The sequence below is a fragment of the Hyla sarda genome, unplaced genomic scaffold, assembly GCF_029499605.1.
Source record: "Hyla sarda isolate aHylSar1 unplaced genomic scaffold, aHylSar1.hap1 scaffold_59, whole genome shotgun sequence".
Taxonomy (NCBI): domain Eukaryota; kingdom Metazoa; phylum Chordata; class Amphibia; order Anura; family Hylidae; genus Hyla; species Hyla sarda.
In genome coordinates, this window is record NW_026610603.1 from 640,455 (window position 1) to 664,233 (window position 23,779).

Genomic DNA, 23,779 nt, shown 5'->3' on the forward strand with positions numbered 1-23,779 from the left:
GCACCCCGGCTCCCGTACCTGACTCGCTCTCCGTCGGTCCTGTCCCGGCGCGCGCGGCCCCGCTCCCTAGGGCGCGCGCGCGCCGGGTCTCTGCGATTTAAAGGGCCACTGCGCCACTGATTGGCGCAGTTGTTCTAATTAGTGTGTTCACCTGTGCACTCCCTATGTATACCTCACTTCCCCTGCACTCCCTCGCCGGATCTTGTTGCCATTGTGCCAGTGAAAGCGTTTCCTAGTGTGTTCCTAGCCTGTGTTCCAGACCTCCTGCCGTTGCCCCTGACTACGATCCTTGCTGCCTGCCCCGACCTTCTGCTACGTCCGACCTTGCTCTTGTCTACTCCCTTGTACCGCGCCTATCTTCAGCAGTCAGAGAGGTTGAGCCGTTGCTAGTGGATACGACCTGGTTACTACCGCCACTGCAAGACCATCCCGCTTTGCGGCGGGCTCTGGTGAATACCAGTAGTAACTTAGAACCGGTCCACTAGCACGGTCCACGCCAATCCCTCTCTGGCACAGAGGATCCACCTCCTGCCAGCCGAATCGTGACAATTATATTATGGGGGAACATTGCAGGTGAGCCCTGAGGACGTACAGGAACTCAAGCTGATAGGACTGTAGGATGATATCCTGTACTGGGACATCACAGAGATATTAGCAGTAGAAAGAGGGAAGTGCTCATGGGTGAATAAGGAGAGGTATAAGCAGTAGAGGGAAGTGCTCATGGGTATATAGGGAGAGGGATAAGCAGTAGAGGGAAGTGCTCATGGGTGTATAGGGTGAGGTATAAGCAGTAGAGGGAAGTGCTTATGCCGCTGTACAAAACACTGGTGAGACCTCACTTGGTTAAAGGACCTTAACATGTATAGAAGAAAGAAGAGACTGAGGGATATGATAGAAACGTTTAAATACATAAACGGAATCGACACGGTAAAGGAGGAGAGCATATTTAAATGAAGAAAAACTATCACAATAGGATATTGTTTTAAATTAGAGGGGCAAAGGTTAAAAAGTAATATCAGGAAGTATTACTTTACTGAGAGAGTAGTGGATGCATGGAATAGCCTTCCTACAGAAGTGGCCGCTGCAAATACAGTGAAGGAGTTTAAGCATGTATGGGATAAGCATAAGGCTATCCTTCATATAATATAGTGCTAGGGACTATTGATAGGATTCAGATTATTGGACAGACTAGATGGGCCAAATGGTTCTTATCTGCCAACACATTCTATGTTTCTATGTTAGGGCCATTCCTTCCCGGTAGTTTATTTCTGTCATGTCTGCATTATTCAGTAATTGTTACAGCCCCCAATGAGAGGCTTAGGCCAAAAATGAGGGATACTTGATATACCCCATGACAAAGGAGCCTAGAGTTGTTATATCCCATGATGAGGAAGCCTAGACTTGTTTTACCCCATAATGAGCAAGCTTAGACTTGATAAACCCCATGGAAAGGGAGACTAGTAATTTACCCCATGATAAGGGAGCCTTGACTTATACACCATGATGAAGGTGCCTAGACTTTTTATTCCTCATGATGAGAGAGCTTAGTCGTATTATACCCAATGATTCTTCTTATTTTTTTTTTAATAGTCTCCTTGGTTCCAGAGCGCTGTACATATGATAAGGGTTAATATAGATATGACATACACATACACAAGTGCAATGAATGTGAAACACTAAATGATGGACTGATAAAAAGAGAGAGGGCCCTGGACATGGGGGCTTACAGTCTACAAGATAAGGAAGCTTAGACTTGTTTTACCCCATGATGAGGGTAATTAAACTTATTATAACCCTGATGAAGAAACTTAGATTTATTAGGCAGCCATACACCTAAAAATGTATTTGGCACAACATGGTCAATCAGAGTCCTATGGGATAATTCTTGTGGGTGGTGCAAAACATGCCAGACTTGTTATATAAAAACAAACTCAGACTTGTTATACTCATGGTGAGAGAGCTTAGACTTGTAATACCTCATGGTGAGGGAGCTTAGACTTGTTATATCCCATGATGAGGGAGCTTAGACTTGTTATATCCCATGATGAGGGAGCTTAGACTTGTTATACCCCATAGTGAGAGACCTTAGACTTGTTATACCCCATGACGAGGGAGCTTAGACTTGTTATACCCCATAGTGAGAGACCTTAGACTTGTTATACCCCATGACGAGGGAGCTTAGACTTGTTATATCCCATGATGAGGGAGCTTAGACTTGTTATACCCCATAGTGAGAGACCTTAGACTTGTTATACCCCATGACGAGGGAGCTTAGACTTGTTATATCCCATGATGAGAGACCTTAGACTTGTTGTAGACCATTTGCATTCACTTCCAGGCAGTGGAAGAGAGAGGTGGATTGTGGTAAATATAAAAGCAAGTACACTAGCGATTGTTTGAGCTAGCAATTGTGTGTCTGTTGTTTGAGCTAGCGATTGTGTGTCTGTACACAAGAGTGTGAAGTATACAAGTGAGTGTAAGTATAAAAGTGAGAGGGACTTAAAATTAAGGGACTTTAAATTCAGGGAGTTTAATTGAAATATTTGATTGTTTTTTTGTTGTTGTTTTTTTACTGGCCTCCATGTGGAAAATGCAGTCCAGTGTATATCTTGCACAATGTATGCAATCCTTGAACAGCAGTTTCAGGGTGCATATTGTTGTGCGAGATATGTGAGAGTTGTTCATTTGGAAGCCCAGATTCTGGATCTAGAGGAGCAACTGGCAACACTGAGATGCATTGACAACTTGGAGAGGAATCTCCTGCTCACTGAGCAGGTACTCTCTAGGGTAGAGGTGGGGGAGGATATTGGGATGGAGGTGCAGAACAGTCAGGCAGTTAGCTGGGTTACAGTTAGAAAACGGGGCAGAGGGAAAAGTGTCAGGGAGGCTAGTCCTGATCTGGCACACCCCAACAAGTTTGCCCAGTTGGCAGATGAGGGGGATGCCATTTCAGAGCTAGCAGTACTGCAGCAGGACTCTGCCTCTGACCATCAAGGGGGTGACTGCTCCAGTAAGGAGGGAGGGAGGAGTGCAAGGTAGGCCAGACAGGTACTGGTAGTGGGGGACTCAATTATAAGGGGGACAGACAGGGTGATCTGTCACAAAGACCGGAATCGAGTTCGGGCTCGAGTCCGGCACATCGCGGATCGGGTTGACAGGTTGCTGGGTGGGGCTGGAGAGGACCCAGCAGTCATGGTACATATTGGCACCAATGACAAAGTAAGAGGTAGATGGAATGTCCTTAAAAATGATTTCAGGGACTTAGGGTGCAAGATTAAGGCAAGGACCTCCAAGGTAGTCTTTTCTGAAATATTACCTGTACCACGAGCCGCACCAGAGAGGCAGCGGGAGATCAGGGAGGTAAACAAGTGGCTCAGAAGCTGGTGTAGGAAAGAGGGGTTTGGGATCATGGAGAACTGGGCCGACTTCGCTGTCGGTTACCGGCTCTACCGTAGGGATGGGCTGCACCTCATTGGGGAGGGTGTAGCTGTGCTTGGGGAGAAGATGGCTTGAAGGGTGGAGGAGTGTTTAAACTTGGGACTGGGGGGGAAGGAATCTACAACATAGAGGGGAAGATATTGAAGATAGAGGGGGGGGACTTATTAATGTACCTGGGGGTGGAGCGGAGGGAGGGGTTAGAATAGTTAATAGGGATAGGCGTCATAGGAGGAAAAAAAAAATACATACACCACTGAATTGCATGTTGACTAATGCCAAAAGTCTGATCAATAAAACTGACGAACTGGAGTTGAAAATATCTGAGGAGGATTATGACATAGTGGGTATAACAGAGACTTGGTTGGACGATAGCTGTGACTGGGCTGTCAACATACAGGGTTATAGTCTATTCAGGAAGGATCGGACAAAATGGAAAGCAGGTGGAGATTGTCTTTATGTAAAGTCCAGTCTGAAGGCTGCACTGTGGGAGGATATATGGGAGGTAAATGATAATGTGGAGTCACTATAGGTAGAAATATATGGAGATAAAATAAAAAATATTCTGATAGGGGTTTGCTATAAGCCAACAAACATAATGGAAGAGCCAGAAGATCAATTACTGAGGCAAATAAACAAGGCAGCAAATCAGAATGAGGTGATAATAATGGAGGACTTTAACTATCCTGATATAAAATGGGACACTGAGACCTGTAAATCTCATAAAGGAAACAGGTTTCAAACTATAGCTAAAGACAATTATCTGTCCCAAATGGTGCAGAGACCGACCAGAGGGGGCGCCCTACAAGACTTAATATTAACCAACAGACCTAACCAACAGTTCTTTAATAAGGGAATCTCTCGAGGGGCCACAAAAACAATGAACTTTAGGAAGGCAAAGTTCAAACAACTTAGAGAAGCCCTTAACAATATAAAATGGGATAATGTCCCATTTAAAAATATCTTAAAGGGGTATTCCAGGCAAAAACTTTTTTTATATATATCAACTGGCTCCGGAAAGTTAAACAGATTTGTAAATTACTTCTATTAAAAAATCTTAATCCTTCCAATAGTTATTAGCTTCATGCTCAATCATGATGTCACGTCACGGGAGCTGTGCATGATGGAAGAATATCCCTTGCATGATGGGAGAATATCCCCATAGGAGCTGGACAGCTCCCGGGACGTGAGTCATCAGAAAGCAGTTAGACAGAAAACAGCAACTCAACTTCAGAAGCTAATAACTATTGGAAGGATTAAGATTTTTTAATAGAAGTAATTTACAAATCTGTTTAACTTTCCGGAGCCAGTTGATATATAAAAAAAAGTTTTTGCCTGGAATACCCCTTTAAATTCTCATTGTAAGATTTATATACCTTATGGGAATAAAAGGGTCAGAAATAAAAGAAAACCAATATGGATGAATAATGTTAAGGGGACAATAAATGACAAAAATAAAGCATTTAAACTACTAAAACAGGACGGCAGTGAAGAAGCATTAAAAAGCTATAGAAAAATGTAAAATATATTTAAAAAAAAAAGATAAAATTCGCAAAAATAGAGTCAGAAAGACTCATTGCCAAAGAGAGTAAAACTAACCCCAAAATATTCTTCAACTATATAAATAGCAAAAAGGTCAAAAATCAAATTGTAGGCCCTTTAAAAAAGGATGAGGAAGAAATTATAAACGGGGATCAGGAAAAAGCAAATATATTGTATTCACCAAGGAAAATGAAATGCCAGGTTAAATACAGCAAGATAATGGTAAACTCCCCAGTACAGGTCACCTGTCTAACCCAGGAAGAAGTACAGGTCACCTGTTTAACCCAGGAAGAAGTACAGTGCCACCTACAAAAAATCAAAATAGACAAATCACCAGGCCCAGGTGGCATTCACCCCCGTGTTCTAAAGAAATTAAATAATGCAATAGACAGACCCCTATTTTTTTAATTCAGGGACTATAAAGGGACAGGGACTATTCCCCAGGACTGGCGCATGGCAAATGTGGTGCCAATATTTAAAAAGGGGTCAAAAAGTGACCCTGGGAATTATAGGCATGTTAGTTTAACCTCTGTTGTATGTAAATTGTTTGAGAGTTTTCTAAGAGATGCTATTTTGGAGTATATTGATAAAAATAAATGTATGACCCCATATTAGCATGGCTTTATGAGGGATCGGTACTGTCACCTGATCAGCTTTAATGAGGATGTGAGCTCCAGACTGGACCAGGGGCAATCGCTGGATGTCGTGTACCTTGATTTTTCCAAAGCATTTGATATGGTGCCACATAAACGGTTGGCGCATAAAATGAGAAGGATTGGGCTGGGGGAGAATGTGTTTAAGTGGGTAAGTAACTGGCTCAGTGATAGGAAACAGAGGGTGGTTATTAATGGTACTTATTCTGATTGGGTGACTGTTACTAGTGGGGTACCACAGGGGTCCGTCTTGGGTCCTGTCCTATTTAACCCCTTAACCACATAAGGACCCAGGGCGTACAGGTACTGTCCTATTTAACCCCTTAACCACATAGGGACCCAGGGCGTACAGGTGGGCGGGGACCGGGGTGACTGCTGTTATCGATCAGCAGGCACCCCGCGCAAATGCCCAGGGGGGTCATCAGACCCCCCCATGTCGGCGATCGGCGCAAGTCGCAAGTGAATTCACACTTGCGATTTGCGCCGATTCCGGGTCATTACGGGTCTATGGTGACCCGGTGACCCGGAATATAAGGAAGATCGCGGTTGTCAAAGACACCGACGATCCCCCTGAAGGGATAGGAGTGAGGTGGCAGGGGTGCCACCCCTCCTATCCCTGCTATTGGTGGTCTAGACGCGACCACCAATAGCAGATCGGGGGGCAGGGGGGGGTTAACTTTCGTTTCCCCGCTCTGCCCACCCACAATAGGCGGGGCAGGACAGGGAAACGACGGAGGACCGGGCGCCGAAGTCCACTTACCCATCGGCGACGGCTGCGGGCTGTGATCGGGACAGGGATCGGCGGAAGAAGAGGACGGCAATGCAACTCCCTGGATCCTATGGAAGCTGGTGAGTTGCCTAGCAACATCTGGAGGGCTACAGTTTGAGACCATATACAGTGGTCTCTATACTGTAGCCCTCCAGATGTTGCAAAACTACAACTCCCAGCATGCCCAGACAGCTCTTTGGGCATGCTGGGAGTTGTAGTTTTGCAACAGCTGGAGGGTCACAGTTTAGAGATCACTGTACAGTGATCCAACTGTTCCCCTCTCGATCTTGCAAAACTACAACTCCTAGCATGCCCACAAAGCAGTTTGCTGTCTGGGCATGCTGGGATTTGTAGTTTTGCAACATCTGGAGCTCCACAGTTTAGAGATCACTGTTCAGTGGTCTCTAACTGTAGCTCTCCAGATGTTGCAAAACTACAACTACCAGCATGCCCAAACAGCTGTCTCGGCATGCTGGGAGTTGTAGTTGAGTACCTCTAGCTGTTGCATAATTACATCTCCCAGCATGCCCTTCGGCGATCAGTACATGCTGGGGGCTGAAGTTTTGCAACAGCTGGAGGCACACTGGTTGGAAAATACTGAGTTAGATGACTGAAGGTTTTCCAACCAGTATGCCTCCAGCTATTGCAAAAGTACAACTCCCAGCATGCACGGTCTGTCAGTACATGCTGGGAGTTGTAGTTTTGAAACAACTGGAGGTTTGCCCCCCATGTGAATGTACAGGGTACAGGGTACATTCACACGGGCGGGTTTACAGTAAGTTTACTGCTTCAAGTTTGGGCTGCGGCAAATTTTTCACCGCAGCGCAAACTCCTAGCGCGAAACTCACCGTAAACGTCCGGCAGTGTGAATGTACCCTAAAAACACTACACTACAATAATACATAATAAAGGGTAAAACACTACATATACACCCCCTTACACTGCCCCCCCCAATAAAAAAAGAAAAACATATCGTACGGCAGTGTTTCCAAAACAGAGCCTCCAGCTGTTGCAAAACAACAACTCCCAGCATTTCCGGACAGCCACTGACTGTCCCGTAATGCTGGGAGTTTAGCAACAGCTGGAGGCACCCTTTTTGGGAATCACTGGCGTAGAATACCCCTATGTCCACTCCTATGCAATCCCTAATTTAGTCCTCAAATGTGCATGGTGCTCTCTCACTTCGGAGCCCTGTCGTATTTCAAGGAAACAGTTTAGGGCCACATATGGGGTATTTCCGTACTCTGGAGAAATTTCACTTCAAATTTTGGGGGGCTTTTTTCCTTTTAACCCTTATGAAAAGGAAAAGTTGGGGGCTACACCAGCCTGTTAGTGTAAAAAAATTACATTTTTACACTAACATGCTGGTGTTGCCCCATACTTTTTATTTTCACAAGCGGTAAAAGCAAAAAAAAAAATAATAATTTGTAACGCAATTTCTCCTGAGTACGTGTCATATGTGGGCGTAAAATGCTCTGTGGACTCACAACAAGACTCAAGAGTGAGAGCACACCATATACATTTGGCCTAATTTGGTGATTTGCACAAGGGTGGCTGATTTTACAGTGGTTCTGACATAAATGCAAAAAAAAAAATACCCACATGTGACCCCATTTTGGAAACTAAACCCCTCATGGAACGTAACAAGGGGTATAGTGAGCCTTAACACCCCACAGGTGTTTGACAAATTTTCATTAAAGTTAAACGTGAAAATGAAAAAAACATTCTTTTCACTAAAATGCTGGTGTTACCCTAAATTTTTCATTTTCACAAGGGAAAATAGGAAAAAAGCCCCCCAAAATTTGTAACGCCGTTTCTTCTGAGTAAGAAAATTCCCCATATGTGGATGTAAAGTGCTCTGCGGGCGCACTACAATGCTCAGAAGAGAAGGAGCTTCATTGGGATTTTGAAGAGAAAATTTGTCCGCAATTGAAGGCCATGTTTGTTTACAAAGCCCCCATAGCGCCAGAACAATGGACCCCCCCACATGTGGCCCCATTTTGGAAACTACACCCCTCACAGAATGTAATAAGGGGTACAATGAGCATTTACGCCCCACTGGTGTCTGACAGATTTTTGGAACAGTGATCCGTGAAAATGAAAAATTAAGTTTTTCATTTGCACAGCCCACTGTTCCAAAGATCTGTCAAACGCCAGTGGGGTATAAATACTCACTGCACCCCTTATTAAATTCTGTGAGGGGCGTAGTTTCCAAAATGGGGTCACATGTGGCACCACTGTTCTGGCACCACGGGGGGCTTTGTAAACGCACATGGCCCCCGACTTCCATTCCAAGCAAATTCTCTTTCAAAAAGCTCAATGGTTCTCCTCTTCTTCTGAGCATTCTAGTGCGCCAGCAGAGAACTTGACGTCCACACATAGGGTATTTCCATACTCAGAAGAAATGGGGTTACAAATTTTGAGGGTCATTTTCTCCTATTACCCCTTGTAAAAATGTAAAATTTGGTGAAAAAACTGCATTTTTGGGAAAAAAAAATTTCATTTACATATCCGACTATCACAAAAAGTTGTCAAACACCTGTGGAGTGTACCCCTTGTTACGTTCCTTGAGGGGTGTAGTTTCCAAAATAGTATGCCATGTGTTTTTTTTTTGTTTGTTTTTTTTGTTGTTCTGGCACCATAGGGGCTTCCTAAATGCGACATACCCCCCAAAAACCATTTCAGCAAAATTTGCTTTCCAAAAGCCAAATGTGACTCCTTCTCTTCTGAGCATTGTAGTTCGCCCGCAGAGCATTTTACATCCTAACATGGGGTATTAATATACTCAGAAGAGATGGGGTTACAAATTTTGGGGGGCATTTTCTCCCATTATCCTTTGTAAAAATGATACATTTGGGGAAAAAACTGCACTTTAGTGAATTTTTTTTTTTTCATTTACACATCCGACTTATATGAAAAGTGGTTAAACCCCTGTGGGGTGTTAAGGCTCACTGGAGCCCTTGTTACGTGCCTTGAGGGGTGTAGTTTCCAAAATGGTATGCCATGTGTTTTTTTTTTTTGCTGTTCTGGCACCATAGGGGCTTCCTAAATCCCATTGTCGCTCCTTCCCTTCTGAGCCCTCTACTGCGCCCGCTGAACACTTGACATACACATATGAGGTATTTCCTTACTCGAGAGAAATTGGGTTACAAATTTTGGGGGCTTTTTCTTCTATTACCCCTTGTAAAAATTCAAAAACTGGGTCTAGAAGAACATAGTGAAAACGAGTGTAAAAAATGAAGATTTTGAATTTTCTCCTTCACTTTGCTGCTATTCCTGTGAAACACCTAAAGGGTTAACACACTTACTGATTGTCATTTTGAATACTTTGAGGGTGCAGTTTTTATATTGGGCCATTTATGGGGTATTTCTAAGATGAAGACCCTTCAAATTCACTTCAAAACTGAACTGGTCCCTGAAAAATTCAGATTTTGAAAATTTTGTGAAAAATTGGAAAATTGCTGCTGAACTTTGAAGCCTCTGATGTCTCCAAAAGTAAAAACTTGTCAACTTTATAATGCAAACATAAAGTAGACATATTGTATATGTGAATCAATATATCATTTATTTGGAATGTCTGTTTTTCTTACAAGCAGAGAGCTTCAAAGTTAGAAAAATTCTAAATTTTCTATTTTTTCATCAAATTTTGGAATTTTTCACCAAGAAATGATTCAAGTATCGGCGAAAATTTACCACTAACATAAAGTAGAATATGTCACGAAAAAACAATCTCAGAATCAGAATGAAAGGTAAAAGCATCAGAGTTATTAATACTTAAAGTGACAGTGGTCAGGTGTGCAAAAAATGGCCGGGTCCTTAAGGGGTTAAGGACCAAGCCCATTTTAACCTTAAAGGGGTTATCCACCATAAGGTGATTTTAGTAGGTACCTGGCAGGCAGTAATGGACATGCTTAGGAAGGATCTGTGCTTGTCTTGGGGCTAAATGGCTATGTTGCGAGATTAACATAATGCTGTGGCTAGCTTTTTGTGAACTGGTATTTTCTTTTTGACTAAAAATCCCATAATTTAATTTTCCTCCCTCCCACACATCAGCCACCCCACCCATTGAAACATAAATGAGCTGCATCCATTCATAAGACCTGTGGTTTTCAATCAGGGGCCTACAGCTGTTGCATTAGTTGCAGATTGATCTCTCGCCCACCAAGCGATCCCTCCACCCATTGAAGCAGACTGGCTCCCTGTCATCAGCTGACTAGTGAGTCAGGTCTCGGCCGCATTGGAACCTGGGAAAAATCTGAGACAACAGTCATTTTGTATGGTGGTAAAAATAAATATTGGGGTGAAAATCACAGAAAAATACACAAAAACGTAGAACATTAAAGGGGGGATCTACGCGGTGCCCCTAGTATCAGTTGTTCCATCCAGCATAAATAATAGGAAATATAGGACTACCAGTGTCCAGGATGTGCTCTATAAAACTTAACTTTTAATGTCAAATTAAAGATATTAACAAGTGTCTAGTGTTATGACAAAAGTATGATTATCTCGGTCTAATAAAAGACATTTAACAAGGTGTGTCCGGGACTCTGCAGGGCCCAGCCAGTCCCGAGTCACCTCTCACTAGAGGGTGCAGTTTAGTTGCACACCTATAGAGTATAGTAATCAAATAACCCAACGCGTTTCTGCTCGCTTGTATATAGCGGGCGTCCTCAGGGGGCATAGACAAAAGAATAAATCAATGACCGAGAGGATATGATATGTATATTCAGTCAACCATATCCAACAATTGTTAAGAGAAAGGTATATCTCTATATATGCAAAATAGAGGAGTCAATTAAGTATGCAATGACATCCATAGCATATAGTATAAATAAGTACAGTGACCCAGGAGCCTGAGAAAAATTTTTTTTTTTCCCTATCCCTAATAAAACCTGCAAGATATAATGTATGCAAGGTGTTTATTCCTGTGGGGAAGAAGAAAGCTGTCCCTAGGGTCACTTATGCACACAGAGATATAATGCAGTCGGCATAAACCGGGTCCACGGTTAGCCGAACTGTAAACTGTATGCAGGCGCAGACCCGCTATCAGCGGGAGCCGGAGTTGTCCGGCCGCTCTCTCCTCGTGTGGGGAGCGAAGGCGTCTGACCATTTTAACCTTACAGGGGTTATCCACCATAAGGTGATTTTAGTACGTACCTGGCAGGCAGTAATGGACATGCTTAGGAAGGATCTGCGCTTGTCTTGGGGCTGAATGGCTATGTTGCGAGATTAACATAATGCTGTGGCTAGCTTTTTGTGAACTGGTATTTTCTTTTTGACTAAAAATCCCATAATTTAATTTTCCTCCCTCCCACACATCAGCCACCCCACCCATTGAAACATAAATGAGCTGCATCCATTCATAAGACCTGTGGTTTTCAATCAGGGGCCTACAGCTGTTGCATTAGTTGCAGATTGATCTCTCGCCCACCAAGCGATCCCTCCACCCTTTGAAGCAGACTGGCTCCCTGTCATCAGCTGACTAGTGAGTCAGGTCTCGGCCGCATTGGAACCTGGGAAAAATCTGAGACAACAGTCATTTTGTATGGTGGTAAAAATAAATATTGGGGTGAAAATCACAGAAAAATACACAAAAACGTAGAACATTAAAGGGGGGATCTACGCGGTGCCCCTAGTATCAGTTGTTCCATCCAGCATAAATAATAGGAAATATAGGACTACCAGTGTCCAGGATGTGCTCTATAAAACTTAACTTTTAATGTCAAATTAAAGATATTAACAAGTGTCTAGTGTTATGACAAAAGTATGATTATCTCGGTCTAATAAAAGACATTTAACAAGGTGTGTCCGGGACTCTGCAGGGCCCAGCCAGTCCCGAGTCACCTCTCACTAGAGGGTGCAGTTTAGTTGCACACCTATAGAGTATAGTAATCAAATAACCCAACGCGTTTCTGCTCGCTTGTATATAGCGGGCGTCCTCAGGGGGCATAGACAAAAGAATAAATCAATGACCGAGAGGATATGATATGTATATTCAGTCAACCATATCCAACAATTGTTAAGAGAAAGGTATATCTCTATATATGCAAAATAGAGGAGTCAATTAAGTATGCAATGACATCCATAGCATATAGTATAAATAAGTACAGTGACCCAGGAGCCTGAGAAAAAAATTTTTTTTTCCCTATCCCTAATAAAACCTGCAAGATATAATGTATGCAAGGTGTTTATTCCTGTGGGGAAGAAGAAAGCTGTCCCTAGGGTCACTTATGCACACAGAGATATAATGCAGTCGGCATAAACCGGGTCCACGGTTAGCCGAACTGTAAACTGTATGCAGGCGCAGTCCCGCTATCAGCGGGAGCCGGAGTTGTCCGGCCGCTCTCTCCTCGTGTGGGGAGCGAAGGCGTCTGACCATTTTAACCTTACAGGGGTTATCCACCATAAGGTGATTTTAGTACGTACCTGGCAGGCAGTAATGGACATGCTTAGGAAGGATCTGCGCTTGTCTTGGGGCTGAATGGCTATGTTGCGAGATTAACATAATGCTGTGGCTAGCTTTTTGTGAACTGGTATTTTCTTTTTGACTAAAAATCCCATAATTTAATTTTCCTCCCTCCCACACATCAGCCACCCCACCCATTGAAACATAAATGAGCTGCATCCATTCATAAGACCTGTGGTTTTCAATCAGGGGCCTACAGCTGTTGCATTAGTTGCAGATTGATCTCTCGCCCACCAAGCGATCCCTCCACCCATTGAAGCAGACTGGCTCCCTGTCATCAGCTGACTAGTGAGTCAGGTCTCGGCCGCATTGGAACCTGGGAAAAATCTGAGACAACAGTCATTTTGTATGGTGGTAAAAATAAATATTGGGGTGAAAATCACAGAAGAATTGTGAGAAAACCGTCACACACAGGTACAGACACTATATTATGAACAACACTAACTTTACAGCCCCTGTAGCATAGCCAAATAAAACAAAAATCCTGGAATACCCCTTTAGGGACCAGGCCAATTTTATTTTAGCGTTTTCGTTTTTTTCTCTTTGCCTTCTAAAATCCATAACTCTTTTATATCTATCTACAGACCCACATAAGGGTTTGTTTTTTGTGTGACCAATTGTACTTTGTAATGAAACCTCTCATTTTACCATAAAATGTACGGCGAACCCAAAGGATTATTTTTTTAGGGAGGAAATTTAAATGAAAACCACAATTTTGCACATTTTGGAGAGTTTCGTTTTCACATTGTACACTTTACAGTAAAAATGGCATTTGTCCTTTATTCTGTGGGTCAATACGATTAAAATGATACCCATGGCTAGATACTTATATATTTTTGTACCGCTTAAAAAAAATCTAAAACTTTTTTTTACTATATCAGTAATCTAAAATCACCCTATTTTGACCACCTATTACTTTTTCATTTTTCCGTATATAGGGCGGTATGAGAGTTCATTTTTTGCGCCGTCATCTGTAGTTTTTATCAATACCACATTTACATATATAAAACTTTTAGATCATTTTTTATTCATTTTTTTTTAAATAAAATGTAACTAAGAAGCTGCATTTTTTTTTTTTTTTTACGTTTACGCAATTCACCGTACGGGATCATTAACAATATATTGTGATAGTTTGGACATTTATGCAGCAATACAAAATATGTTTATAAAAAAATATATATTTATGCTTTTTGGGGGTAAAATGGGAAAAACTGACAATTTTCATTTTATTGGGGGAGGGGATTTTTCACTTTTATTTTTACTTTTTATTTTTACACATCCAACTTTTTTCTTACACTTTTTATGTCCCCTTATCGGACTATCTATAACAATTATTTGATTGCTAATACTGTTCAGTTCTATGCATAAGGCATAGCACTGATCAGCATTATCGGCTATCTTCTGCTCTGGTCTGCTCGATGTCAGAGGCAGGTGAGGGGACCACCATTACAGATGACTGGATCCCCGCGGCAGCGCTGCGGGCGATCCGATCATCTATTTTAACATCCGCACTGCTGCAGATGCCGTGATCTGTACTGATCACGGCATCTGAGGGGTTAATGGCGGACATCCGCGCGATCGCGGATGTCCGCCATTGCTGGTGGGTGCTAGCAGCCGGAACCTGCCGTGTATGACGCGAGCACCGCTCCGATGCTCACGGTCATACACAGGTCGTAAATGTACGTCCTGGTGCGCTAAGTACCATCGCACCAGGATGTACATTTACGTCCGTGGTCATTAAGGGGTTAATATATTCATTAATGACCTTGTAGAGGGTTGAATAGTAAAGTAGCAATCTTTGCAGATGATACTAAACTCTGTAAAGCGGTTAACACTATAGAGGACTGTGCACTGTGTATAGTAGATAACGCTATAGAGGACAGTGCACTGTTACAAATGGATCTGGATAGGTTGGAGGTTTAGGCTGGGAAGTGGCAGATGAGGTTCAACCCTGATATATGTAAGTTAGTGCACATGGGGAAGGAAAATACGGGCTGGGATTATGTATTAAATGGGAGAACACTTGGGACGACTGACGTTGAAAAGGACTTGGTTAACCGGTTTCCGACGAAGAACGAGCCGGCTCATCCTGAGACGGCAATAGGTGTATGACGCGGGCTCCCGACTCGAGCCCGCATCATACCGCATGGCCCCCAGCTGATTCCTGTAGCTGAGGGCCGGCATTGATAGCTGACATGCGACGATGCTTCCTGGTGGTCCAGAGGGGTGGATCATCCCCCCCCCCCCCCGCAGAGGGCTTACGTCTCCATCGCTGCCGGCTCCTGCACACAGATCAGTGTGGTTTTATGAAACCACATTGATCTGTTTGAGGAATGATTCCTGCTAAAAGTCCCCTAAGGGGACTAAAAGTGTAAAAGTAAAAAAAAAAAAGTTTCAAAACACACACATTAACCCTTTCTTTATTAAAAGTTTTGATCACTTTTTAGATAATGAAATAATTTATAAAAGCAATCAAAAAGTCCGATCAATACAAAAATTGTACCACTAAAATCTTCAGATCATGGCGCAATTTTTTTTGACTCATACTGCCCTGTACACGTAAAAATAAAAAAGTTATTGGGGTCAGAAGATGACAATTTTAGACGTATTAATTTTCGTGCATGTAGTTAAGATTGTTTCCAGAAGTAAGACAAAATCAAACCTATATAAGTAGGGTATTATTTTAAACGTATGAACCTACAGAATAAAGAGAAAGTGTAATTTGTACCAAAAAATGTACTGCGTAGGAACGGAAGCCCCCAAAACTTACAAAATTTTATTTTTTCTTCAATTTTGTCGCACAATGATTTTTTTTCCCATTTCACCATAGATTTTTGGGTAAAATGACTGACGTCATTACAAAGTAGAATTGGTGGTGCAAAAAATAATCCATCATATTGATTTTAGGTCCAGAATTGAAAGGGTTATGATTTTAAAAGTAAGGAGGAAAAACAAAAGTGCAGAAACTGAAAAACCCTGCGTCCTTAAGGGGTTAACGGTAAATTTAGCTGTAGTGACCAGTGTCGGACAGCTGCTGCCAAGACAAATAAAATCATGGGGGTCATCAATAGGGGCATAGATGCCCATAACAAGGAAATAATTCTACCGCTGTACAAATCACAAATCAGACCACACATAGAATACTGTGTACAGTACTGGGCACCAGTGTACAAGAAAGATATAGTGGAGCTGGAGAGGGTTCAAAGACGGGCAACCAGGGTAATTCAGGGAATGTGAGGACTACAGTACCCAGAAAGATTATCAGAATTAGTGTTGTTTAGTTAAGAAATAAGAAGGCTTAGGGGTGACCTAATAACTATGTATAAATATATCAGGGGACAGTACAGAGGTCTCTCCCATGATCTATTTATGCCCGGGACTGTATCAATAACAAGGGGGCATCCTTTGCGTCTAGAGGAAAGAAGGTTTCTACACCAGCACAGACGGGGGTTCTTTACTGTAAGAGCTGTGAGCATGTGGAATTCTCTGCCTGAGGAGGTGTCATGGTGAACTCTGTAAAAGAATATAAAAGGGGCCGGATGCATTTTTGGAGAATAATAACATCGCTTGTTATGTATACTAGATTTATAGGGACAGAACATTGATCCAGGGATTTATTCTGACTGCCATATTTGGAGTCGGGAAGGAATTTTTACCTCGAGTATGAGGGGTTTTTGCCTTCCTCTGGATCAACTCAGTAGGGACTCATTAGGGATATAGGTTGAACTTGATGGACTCTGGTCTTTTTTCAACCTTATGAACTATGTTACTATGTATACCCCATGATGAGGGAGCTTAGACTTGTCATACCCCATGATGGGGGAACTTAGACTTGTTATACCCCACGATGAAGGAGCTTAGACTTGTAATACCCCATGATGAGGGAGCTTAGACTTGTTATACCCCATGATGAGGGAGCTTAGACTTGTTATACCCCATGATGAGGGAGCTTAGACTTGTTATTTCTCATGATGAGGGAGCCTAGACTTGTTATATCCCATGATGAGGGAGCCTAAACTTGTTATATCCCATGATGAGGTAGCTTAGACTTGTTATACCCCATGATGAGGGAGCCTAGACTTGTTATACCTCATGAAGGGAGAACTTAGACTTGTTAAACCCCATGATGAGGGAGCTTAGACTTGTTAAACCCCATGATGAGGGAGCTTAGACTTGTTAAACCCCATAATGAGGGAGCTTAGACTTGTTATATCCCATGATGAGGGAGCTTAGACTTGTTATATCCCATGATGAGGGAGCTTAGACTTGTTATACCCCATCATAAGGGAGCTTAGACTTGTTATACCCTATAATGAGGGAGCTTAGACTTATTATACCCCATAATGAGCGAGCTTAGACTTGATATACCCCATGATGAGGAAGCTTAGACTTGTTATACCTCATGATGAGGGAGCATAGACTTGTTATACCCCATAATGAGGGAGCTTAGACTTGTTATACCCCATGATGAGGTAGCTTAGACTTGGTATACCCCCTGATGAGGGAGCTTAGACTTGTTATTTCTCATGATGAGGGAGCCTAGACTTGTTATATCCCATGATGAAGGAGCCTAAACTTGTTATACCCCATGATAAGTGAGCTTAGACTTGTTAAACCCCATGATGAGGGAGCTTAGACTTGTTATACCCCATGATGAGGGAGCTTAGACTTGTTACACCCCATGATAAGTGAGCTTAGACTTGTTATACCCCATGATGAGGGAGCTTAGACTTCTTATACCTCATGATGAGGGAGCTTAGACTTCTTATACCTCATGATGAGGGAGCTCAGACTTGTTATACCTCAGGATGAGGAAGCATAGACTTGTTATACCTCATAATGAGGGAGCATAGACTTGTTATACGTCAAGATGAGGGAGCATAGACAAGTTATACCTCTTGAGGAGGAAGCTTAGGCTTGTCATACCTCAGGATGAGGGAGCTTAGACTTGTTGTACCTCATGGTGAGGGAGTTGAGACTTGTTATACCTCATAATGTGGGAACTTAGAATTGTTATATCTCATGATGAGGGAGCTTAGACTTGTCATACCTCAGGATGAGGGAGCTTAGACTTGTTGTACCTCATGGTGAGGGAGTTGAGACTTGTTATACCCAAAGATGAGGGAGCTGTGACTTGTTATACCCCATGATGAAGCTTAGACTTATCATAATGAGGGAGCAGTTAGCCACCATGTGAATGCATGCATCTTCTTTCTTGTATCTCTTCTGTTACCTTGACAAAGAAGGAATGTAATCCATGAGGGTGGCATGTTCTGGAAAGAAAACGCTCATCACTACCATAGAGCAGACTGGGTACCACAACTGTGCTTTCTATCTCTTACAGACAGAATACTATGAATTGGAGAGGGCATAACATCCATGGAGTGAAGAATAAAGAGAGAAGACATAGTGATGGATGCAGAGGTGTCCAAAAAAGGGGCACTTTCCTCCGCTTCCCGGACGATGGCGTCAGGTGCAGCGAGAAGAATGTGCCCTTCTTCAGCTTCTCACCACCTCGCAGCCCTGGTGGAGTAAGTGTTTGTTAATATCATACTGTACTATAGGGCTGGAGTAATTTAATAATGTCATCATATTATTAAAAGTCATGACCTCCTCAAGTCACTGAGTTGTTAGACCAGTGCTTCCCAAACTGGGTGTCTCAAGCGTTTGCAAAACTACAACTCCCAGCAGGCCTGGACAGCCTTTGAAATGCTTGGAGTTGTAGTTTTGCAACCACTGGAGGCACCCTGGTTGGGAAACACTGTGTTAGACCCTAGAACACCATGAGAGAATTGAGAATTTACCAATGAATTGAGACCTTGGCTCATGTTTTTAAACCACTGTACATTTGATGAGAGGCAGTACAGGGTGGAATAGCTGTCAATTAAATTAAAAAAATAGAATAAATTAAATATTAATTGGAGAGTGAAGGGGGAGTGACTGTTTATGAGATGGGATGGAGTGTTTGTAAAACATATATATGTGTGTGTGTGTGTATGTACATATATATATATATGTGTGTGTATGTATATATATATATATATATATATATATATATATATATATATATATATATATAGGGGAATATGCAAAGCAGCTCATTACACAACCTTTTCAGGTTGTGTAATGATGGTATCAGCTTAGCTTCTGTTAAGGAATATAAAAAGCTGAACGGGATTTATGCCAAGCCAGACTACTCCCCAAAAGGGAAGTTTCGACCCATCTGCAGACAGCTGTTTCGGGTTATTGAAAGAGCTTTATTGTCTGTTCAGTCATTACAAGTCATACAATAAATTACAATCACACACAGCATGACAGTACAATACACAGCAAAGTTTCCCTAAGCTATACATCGCACACCATGCTACTCTAACACTCCGCTCAATCCTGTAATAAAAAGCACAAGAGATCGAACAACAAAACAATATAAACTGTGATCGGGGTAGGGGTGTGGGCGACTATGTGGGGTCACAGGGCCAAACTGCTGGGCTGTATCTTCAGGGAGACATGGGAGAAGGAGAGGGGTCTTCACCCCTCTTCTTCCTCATCAACGGCCGGGCTGTCCAAGATGAAATAGTCTCTAAGCAGGCTCTTGATGAATCTGCGGCAGTCCCGGACGGACATGTTTTCCCTGTTGATCACGAGGCAGTTCCTGGCAAGCCACACTGCGTCCTTAACCTCTTAAGGACGCAGGGCGTATGGATACGCGCTGCATTCCGAGTCCTTAAGGACGTGGGAATTCCGGTCCCCACCGCTAGCCGGTTGGGGACCGGAGCCGGATGCCTGCTGAAATCATTCAGCAGGCATCCCGGCATATCGCCCAGAGGGGTCATTATGCCCCCCCATGTCGGCGATGGCCGCAGATCGCTGGACAATTCAGTCCCTGTTGGAATCGGGGCCCCAGGAGCGACGGCGGCGGCGGGACTGACCTGTTCCCTGAGCAGCAGCAGGAGGTGAGTGACAGCCTCCTGCTGTTGCTTAGCAACAGCTCCCAGCATGCAAAAAGGGCATGCTGGGAGCTGTAGTTATGCAACAGCAGGAGGCAGACCACCACAACTCTCAGCATTCCCTTATGGGCATGCTGGGACTTATGGTTTTGCAACAGCTGGAGGCACATTTTTTTTATGGAAAAGTGTACCTTCAGCTGTTGTATAACTACAACTCCCAGCTTGCACAAACAGCTAAAGTGCATGCTGGGAGTTGTAGTGGTGCACCTGCTGGTTGCATAACTACAACTCCCAGCATGCCCATTGGCTGTCGGTGACTGCTGAGAGTTGTAGTTTTGCAACAGCTGAAGGCACACTGGTTGTGAAACTCAGTTTTTTTTAAACTAACTCAGTGTTTCACGACCGGAGTGCCTCCAGCTGTTGCAAACTACTTCTGAGACCTGTAGTGCGCCAGCAGAGCACTTTTCACCCCCATATGGGGTGTTTTCTGAATCGGGAGAAATTGGACTTCAAATTTTGGGGGGTATTTTCTGCTATTACCCTTTTTAAAAATGTAAAACTTTTGGGAAACCAAGCATTTTAGGTAAAAATTATTATTTTTTTTTTTACATATGCAAAAGTCGTGAATCACCTGTGGGGTATTAAGGTTCACTTTACCCCTTGTTATGTTCCCCGAGGGGTCTAGTTTCCAAAATGGTATGCCATGTGTTTTTTTTTTGCTGTTCTGGCACCATAGGGGCTTCCTAAAGGTGACATGCCCCCCAAAAACCATTTGACGCTCCTTCCCTTCTGAGCCCTCTACTGCGCCCGCCGAACACTTTACATAGACATATGAGGTATGTCCTTACTCGAGAGAAATTGGGTTTCAAATACAAGTAAAAATTTTCACCTTTTTACCCCTTGCAAAAATTCAAAAATTGGGTCTACAAGAACATGCGAATGTAAAAAATGAAGATTGTGAATTTTCTCCTTTACTTTGCTGCTATTCCTGTGAAACCCCTAAAGGGTTAAAACGCTTACTGAATGTCATTTTGAATACTTTGGGGGGTGCAATTTTTATAATGGGGTAATTTATGGGGTATTTCTAATATGAAGACCCTTCAAATCCACTTCAAACCTGAACTGGTCCCTGAAAAAAAGCGAGTTTCAAAATTTTGTGAAAAATTGGAAATTTGCTGCGGAACTTTGAAGCCCTCTGGTGTCTTCCAAAAGTAAAAACTCATCAATTTTATGATGCAAACATAAAGTAGACATATTGTATATGTGAATAAAAAAAAATTCTTTGGAATATCCATTTTCCTTACAAGCAGAGAGAGCTTCAAAGTTAGAAAAATGCAAAATTTTAAAATTTTTCATCAAATTTGGGGATTTTTCACCAAGAAAGGATGCAAGTTACCACAAAATTTTACCACTATGTTAAAGTAGAATATGTCACGAAAAAACAATCTCGGAATCAGAATGATAACTAAAAGCATCAGAGTTATTAATGTTTAAAGTGACAGTGGTCAGATTTGCAAAAAATGGCCGAGTCCTTAAGGTGAAAAGGGCTCAGTCCTTAAGGGGTTAAAACAGTTCATAAGGCGCAAGGCCTCCTGGATGGCCTCCACGTCGTGGGTCCCAGGGAACAGACCGTAAAGCACCAAATGGTACGATAGGCAGCTCCTGGGTACAAAGTCTCTGAGTTCATGTTCCTGGGCGTCCAACAGACCCTGTGCAAAGGGGCACTGCCAAAACACGTGAAAAGATGTTTCCTCCACGTAGGGGCACCGGGGGCAGTACCGGGTTGTGACAGCTGTTTCGGGGTGTTTGCCCCTCGTCAGTACAGAGCAGGGTGATCTGGCTTGGCTGTGGTGAGAGGCCTGAGGCTTTAAACGGGGTTAGTACTTTCCTCAGGGAGAGGACACCTCTTCAGGTGTAACGGAGATTCAGGTTAGGCCAATTAGCACTCCGCAGGCATTCTGGGTAGGGGAATATGCAAAGCAGCTCATTACACAACCTTTTCAATATATATTTATTTATTTCTTTATAGTTATATATAATTATTGATGTGAAAAAAGACTTGTAAGAAAGCACTTATGTAAGATTTTTGTCACACACAGGTGGTGTTCCCATGGATGACCACCAGGAAAGATGCCCCTCCCTGTTTCCTGGACAGGACCTATAATGGATAGGGGGCAGACGGGGGATTTCTGTGAGCAGCAAATGTTATACTTTACTCACTGTTTTATTTATTAGTTTATATCATATCACATTTTGTGCCAAGGAGTTTATTTTAATTGTTGCAGTACCTAAAGAGGGAGCTAAGACTCATGATGAGGGGGCTTAGGCTTGTTACATTCCATAGTAAGGGAGCATAGACTTGTGATACCACATAATAAGGGCGCTAAGACCAGTTTTACCCCATGATGAGGAAGAATAGACTTCTTATACTACATAGGAAGGGCACTAAGACCTGTTATACCCCATGATGAGGAAGCATAGACTTCCCATACTACATAGGAAGGGCACTAAGACCTGTTATACCCCATGATGAGGAAGCATAGACTTCCCATACTACATAGGAAGGGCACTAAGACCTCTTATACCCCATGAAGAGGAAGCATAGACTTCCCATACTACATAGGAAGGGCACTAAGACCTCTTATACCCCATGAAGAGGAAGCATAGACTTCCCATACTACATAGGAAGGGCACTAAGACCTCTTATACCCCATGAAGAGGAAGCATAGACTTCTCATACTACATAGGAAGGGCACTAAGACCTGTTATACCCCATGATGACGGAGCATAGACTTCTTATACTACATAGGCAAGGCACTAAGACCAGTTTTACCCCATGATGAGGAAGCATAGACTTCCCATAATACATAGGAAGGGCACTAAGACCTGTTATACCCCATGATGAGGAAGCATAGACTTCCCATACTACATAGGAAGGGCACTAAGACCTGTTATACCCCATGATGAGGGAGCATAGACTTCTCATACTACATAGGAAGGGCGCTAAGACCTGTTATACCCCATGATGAGGGAGCATAGACTTCTCATACTACATAGGAAGGGCGCTAAGACCTGTTATACCCCATGATGAGGAAGCATAGACTTCTCATACTACATAGGAAGGGCGCTAAGACTTGTTATACCCCATGATGAGGAAGCATAGACTTCTTATACTACATAGGAAGGGCACTAAGACCTCTTATACCCCATGATGAGGGAGCATAGACTTCCCATACTACATAGGAAGGGCGCTAAGATCTGTTATACCCCATGATGAGGGAGCATAGACTTCCCATACTACATAGGAAGGGCGCTAAGACTTGTTATACCCCATGATGAGGGAGCATAGACTTCTCATACTACATAGGAAGGGCGCTAAGACTTGTTATACCCCATGATGAGGGAGCATAGACTTCTCATACTACATAGGAAGGGCGCTAAGACCTGTTATACCCCATGATGAGGGAGCATAGACTTCTCATACTACATAGGAAGGGCGCTAAGACCTGTTATACCCCATGATGAGGAAGCATAGACTTCTCATACTACATAGGAAGGGCGCTAAGACTTGTTATACCCCATGATGAGGAAGCATAGACTTCTTATACTACATAGGAAGGGCACTAAGACCTCTTATACCCCATGATGAGGGAGCATAGACTTCCCATACTACATAGGAAGGGCGCTAAGATCTGTTATACCCCATGATGAGGGAGCATAGACTTCCCATACTACATAGGAAGGGCGCTAAGACTTGTTATACCCCATGATGAGGGAGCATAGACTTCTCATACTACATAGGAAGGGCGCTAAGACTTGTTATACCCCATGATGAGGGAGCATAGACTTCTCATACTACATAGGAAGGGCACTAAGACCTCTTATACCCCATGATGAGGGAGTTTAAACTTGCTGTAACCCAAGTTAAGGGAGCTAAGACCTGTTTTACTCCATAAGAATGCAGCTT

General features: G+C 42.9%; 1 protein-coding gene across 3 annotated transcripts in view; it reads left to right on the forward strand.

Annotated features, from left to right (window-relative positions):
* The window catches only part of LOC130340387 (uncharacterized), a 106,471-nt gene extending 83,164 nt beyond the window's left edge, over positions 1-23,307 (forward strand). For 2 of the 3 annotated variants that reach the window (XM_056554171.1, XM_056554172.1), the window contains exons 8-9: positions 18,210-18,396; positions 21,912-23,307. In XM_056554171.1, coding sequence (XP_056410146.1) covers positions 18,210-18,396; positions 21,912-21,983 — 259 coding nt within the window. In that variant the 3' untranslated portion in view covers positions 21,984-23,307. The remainder of the gene's footprint in view (positions 1-18,209; positions 18,397-21,911) is intronic. The other variant, XM_056554173.1, reaches the window with a different exon arrangement.
* Positions 23,308-23,779: the final 472 nt, after the last annotated feature.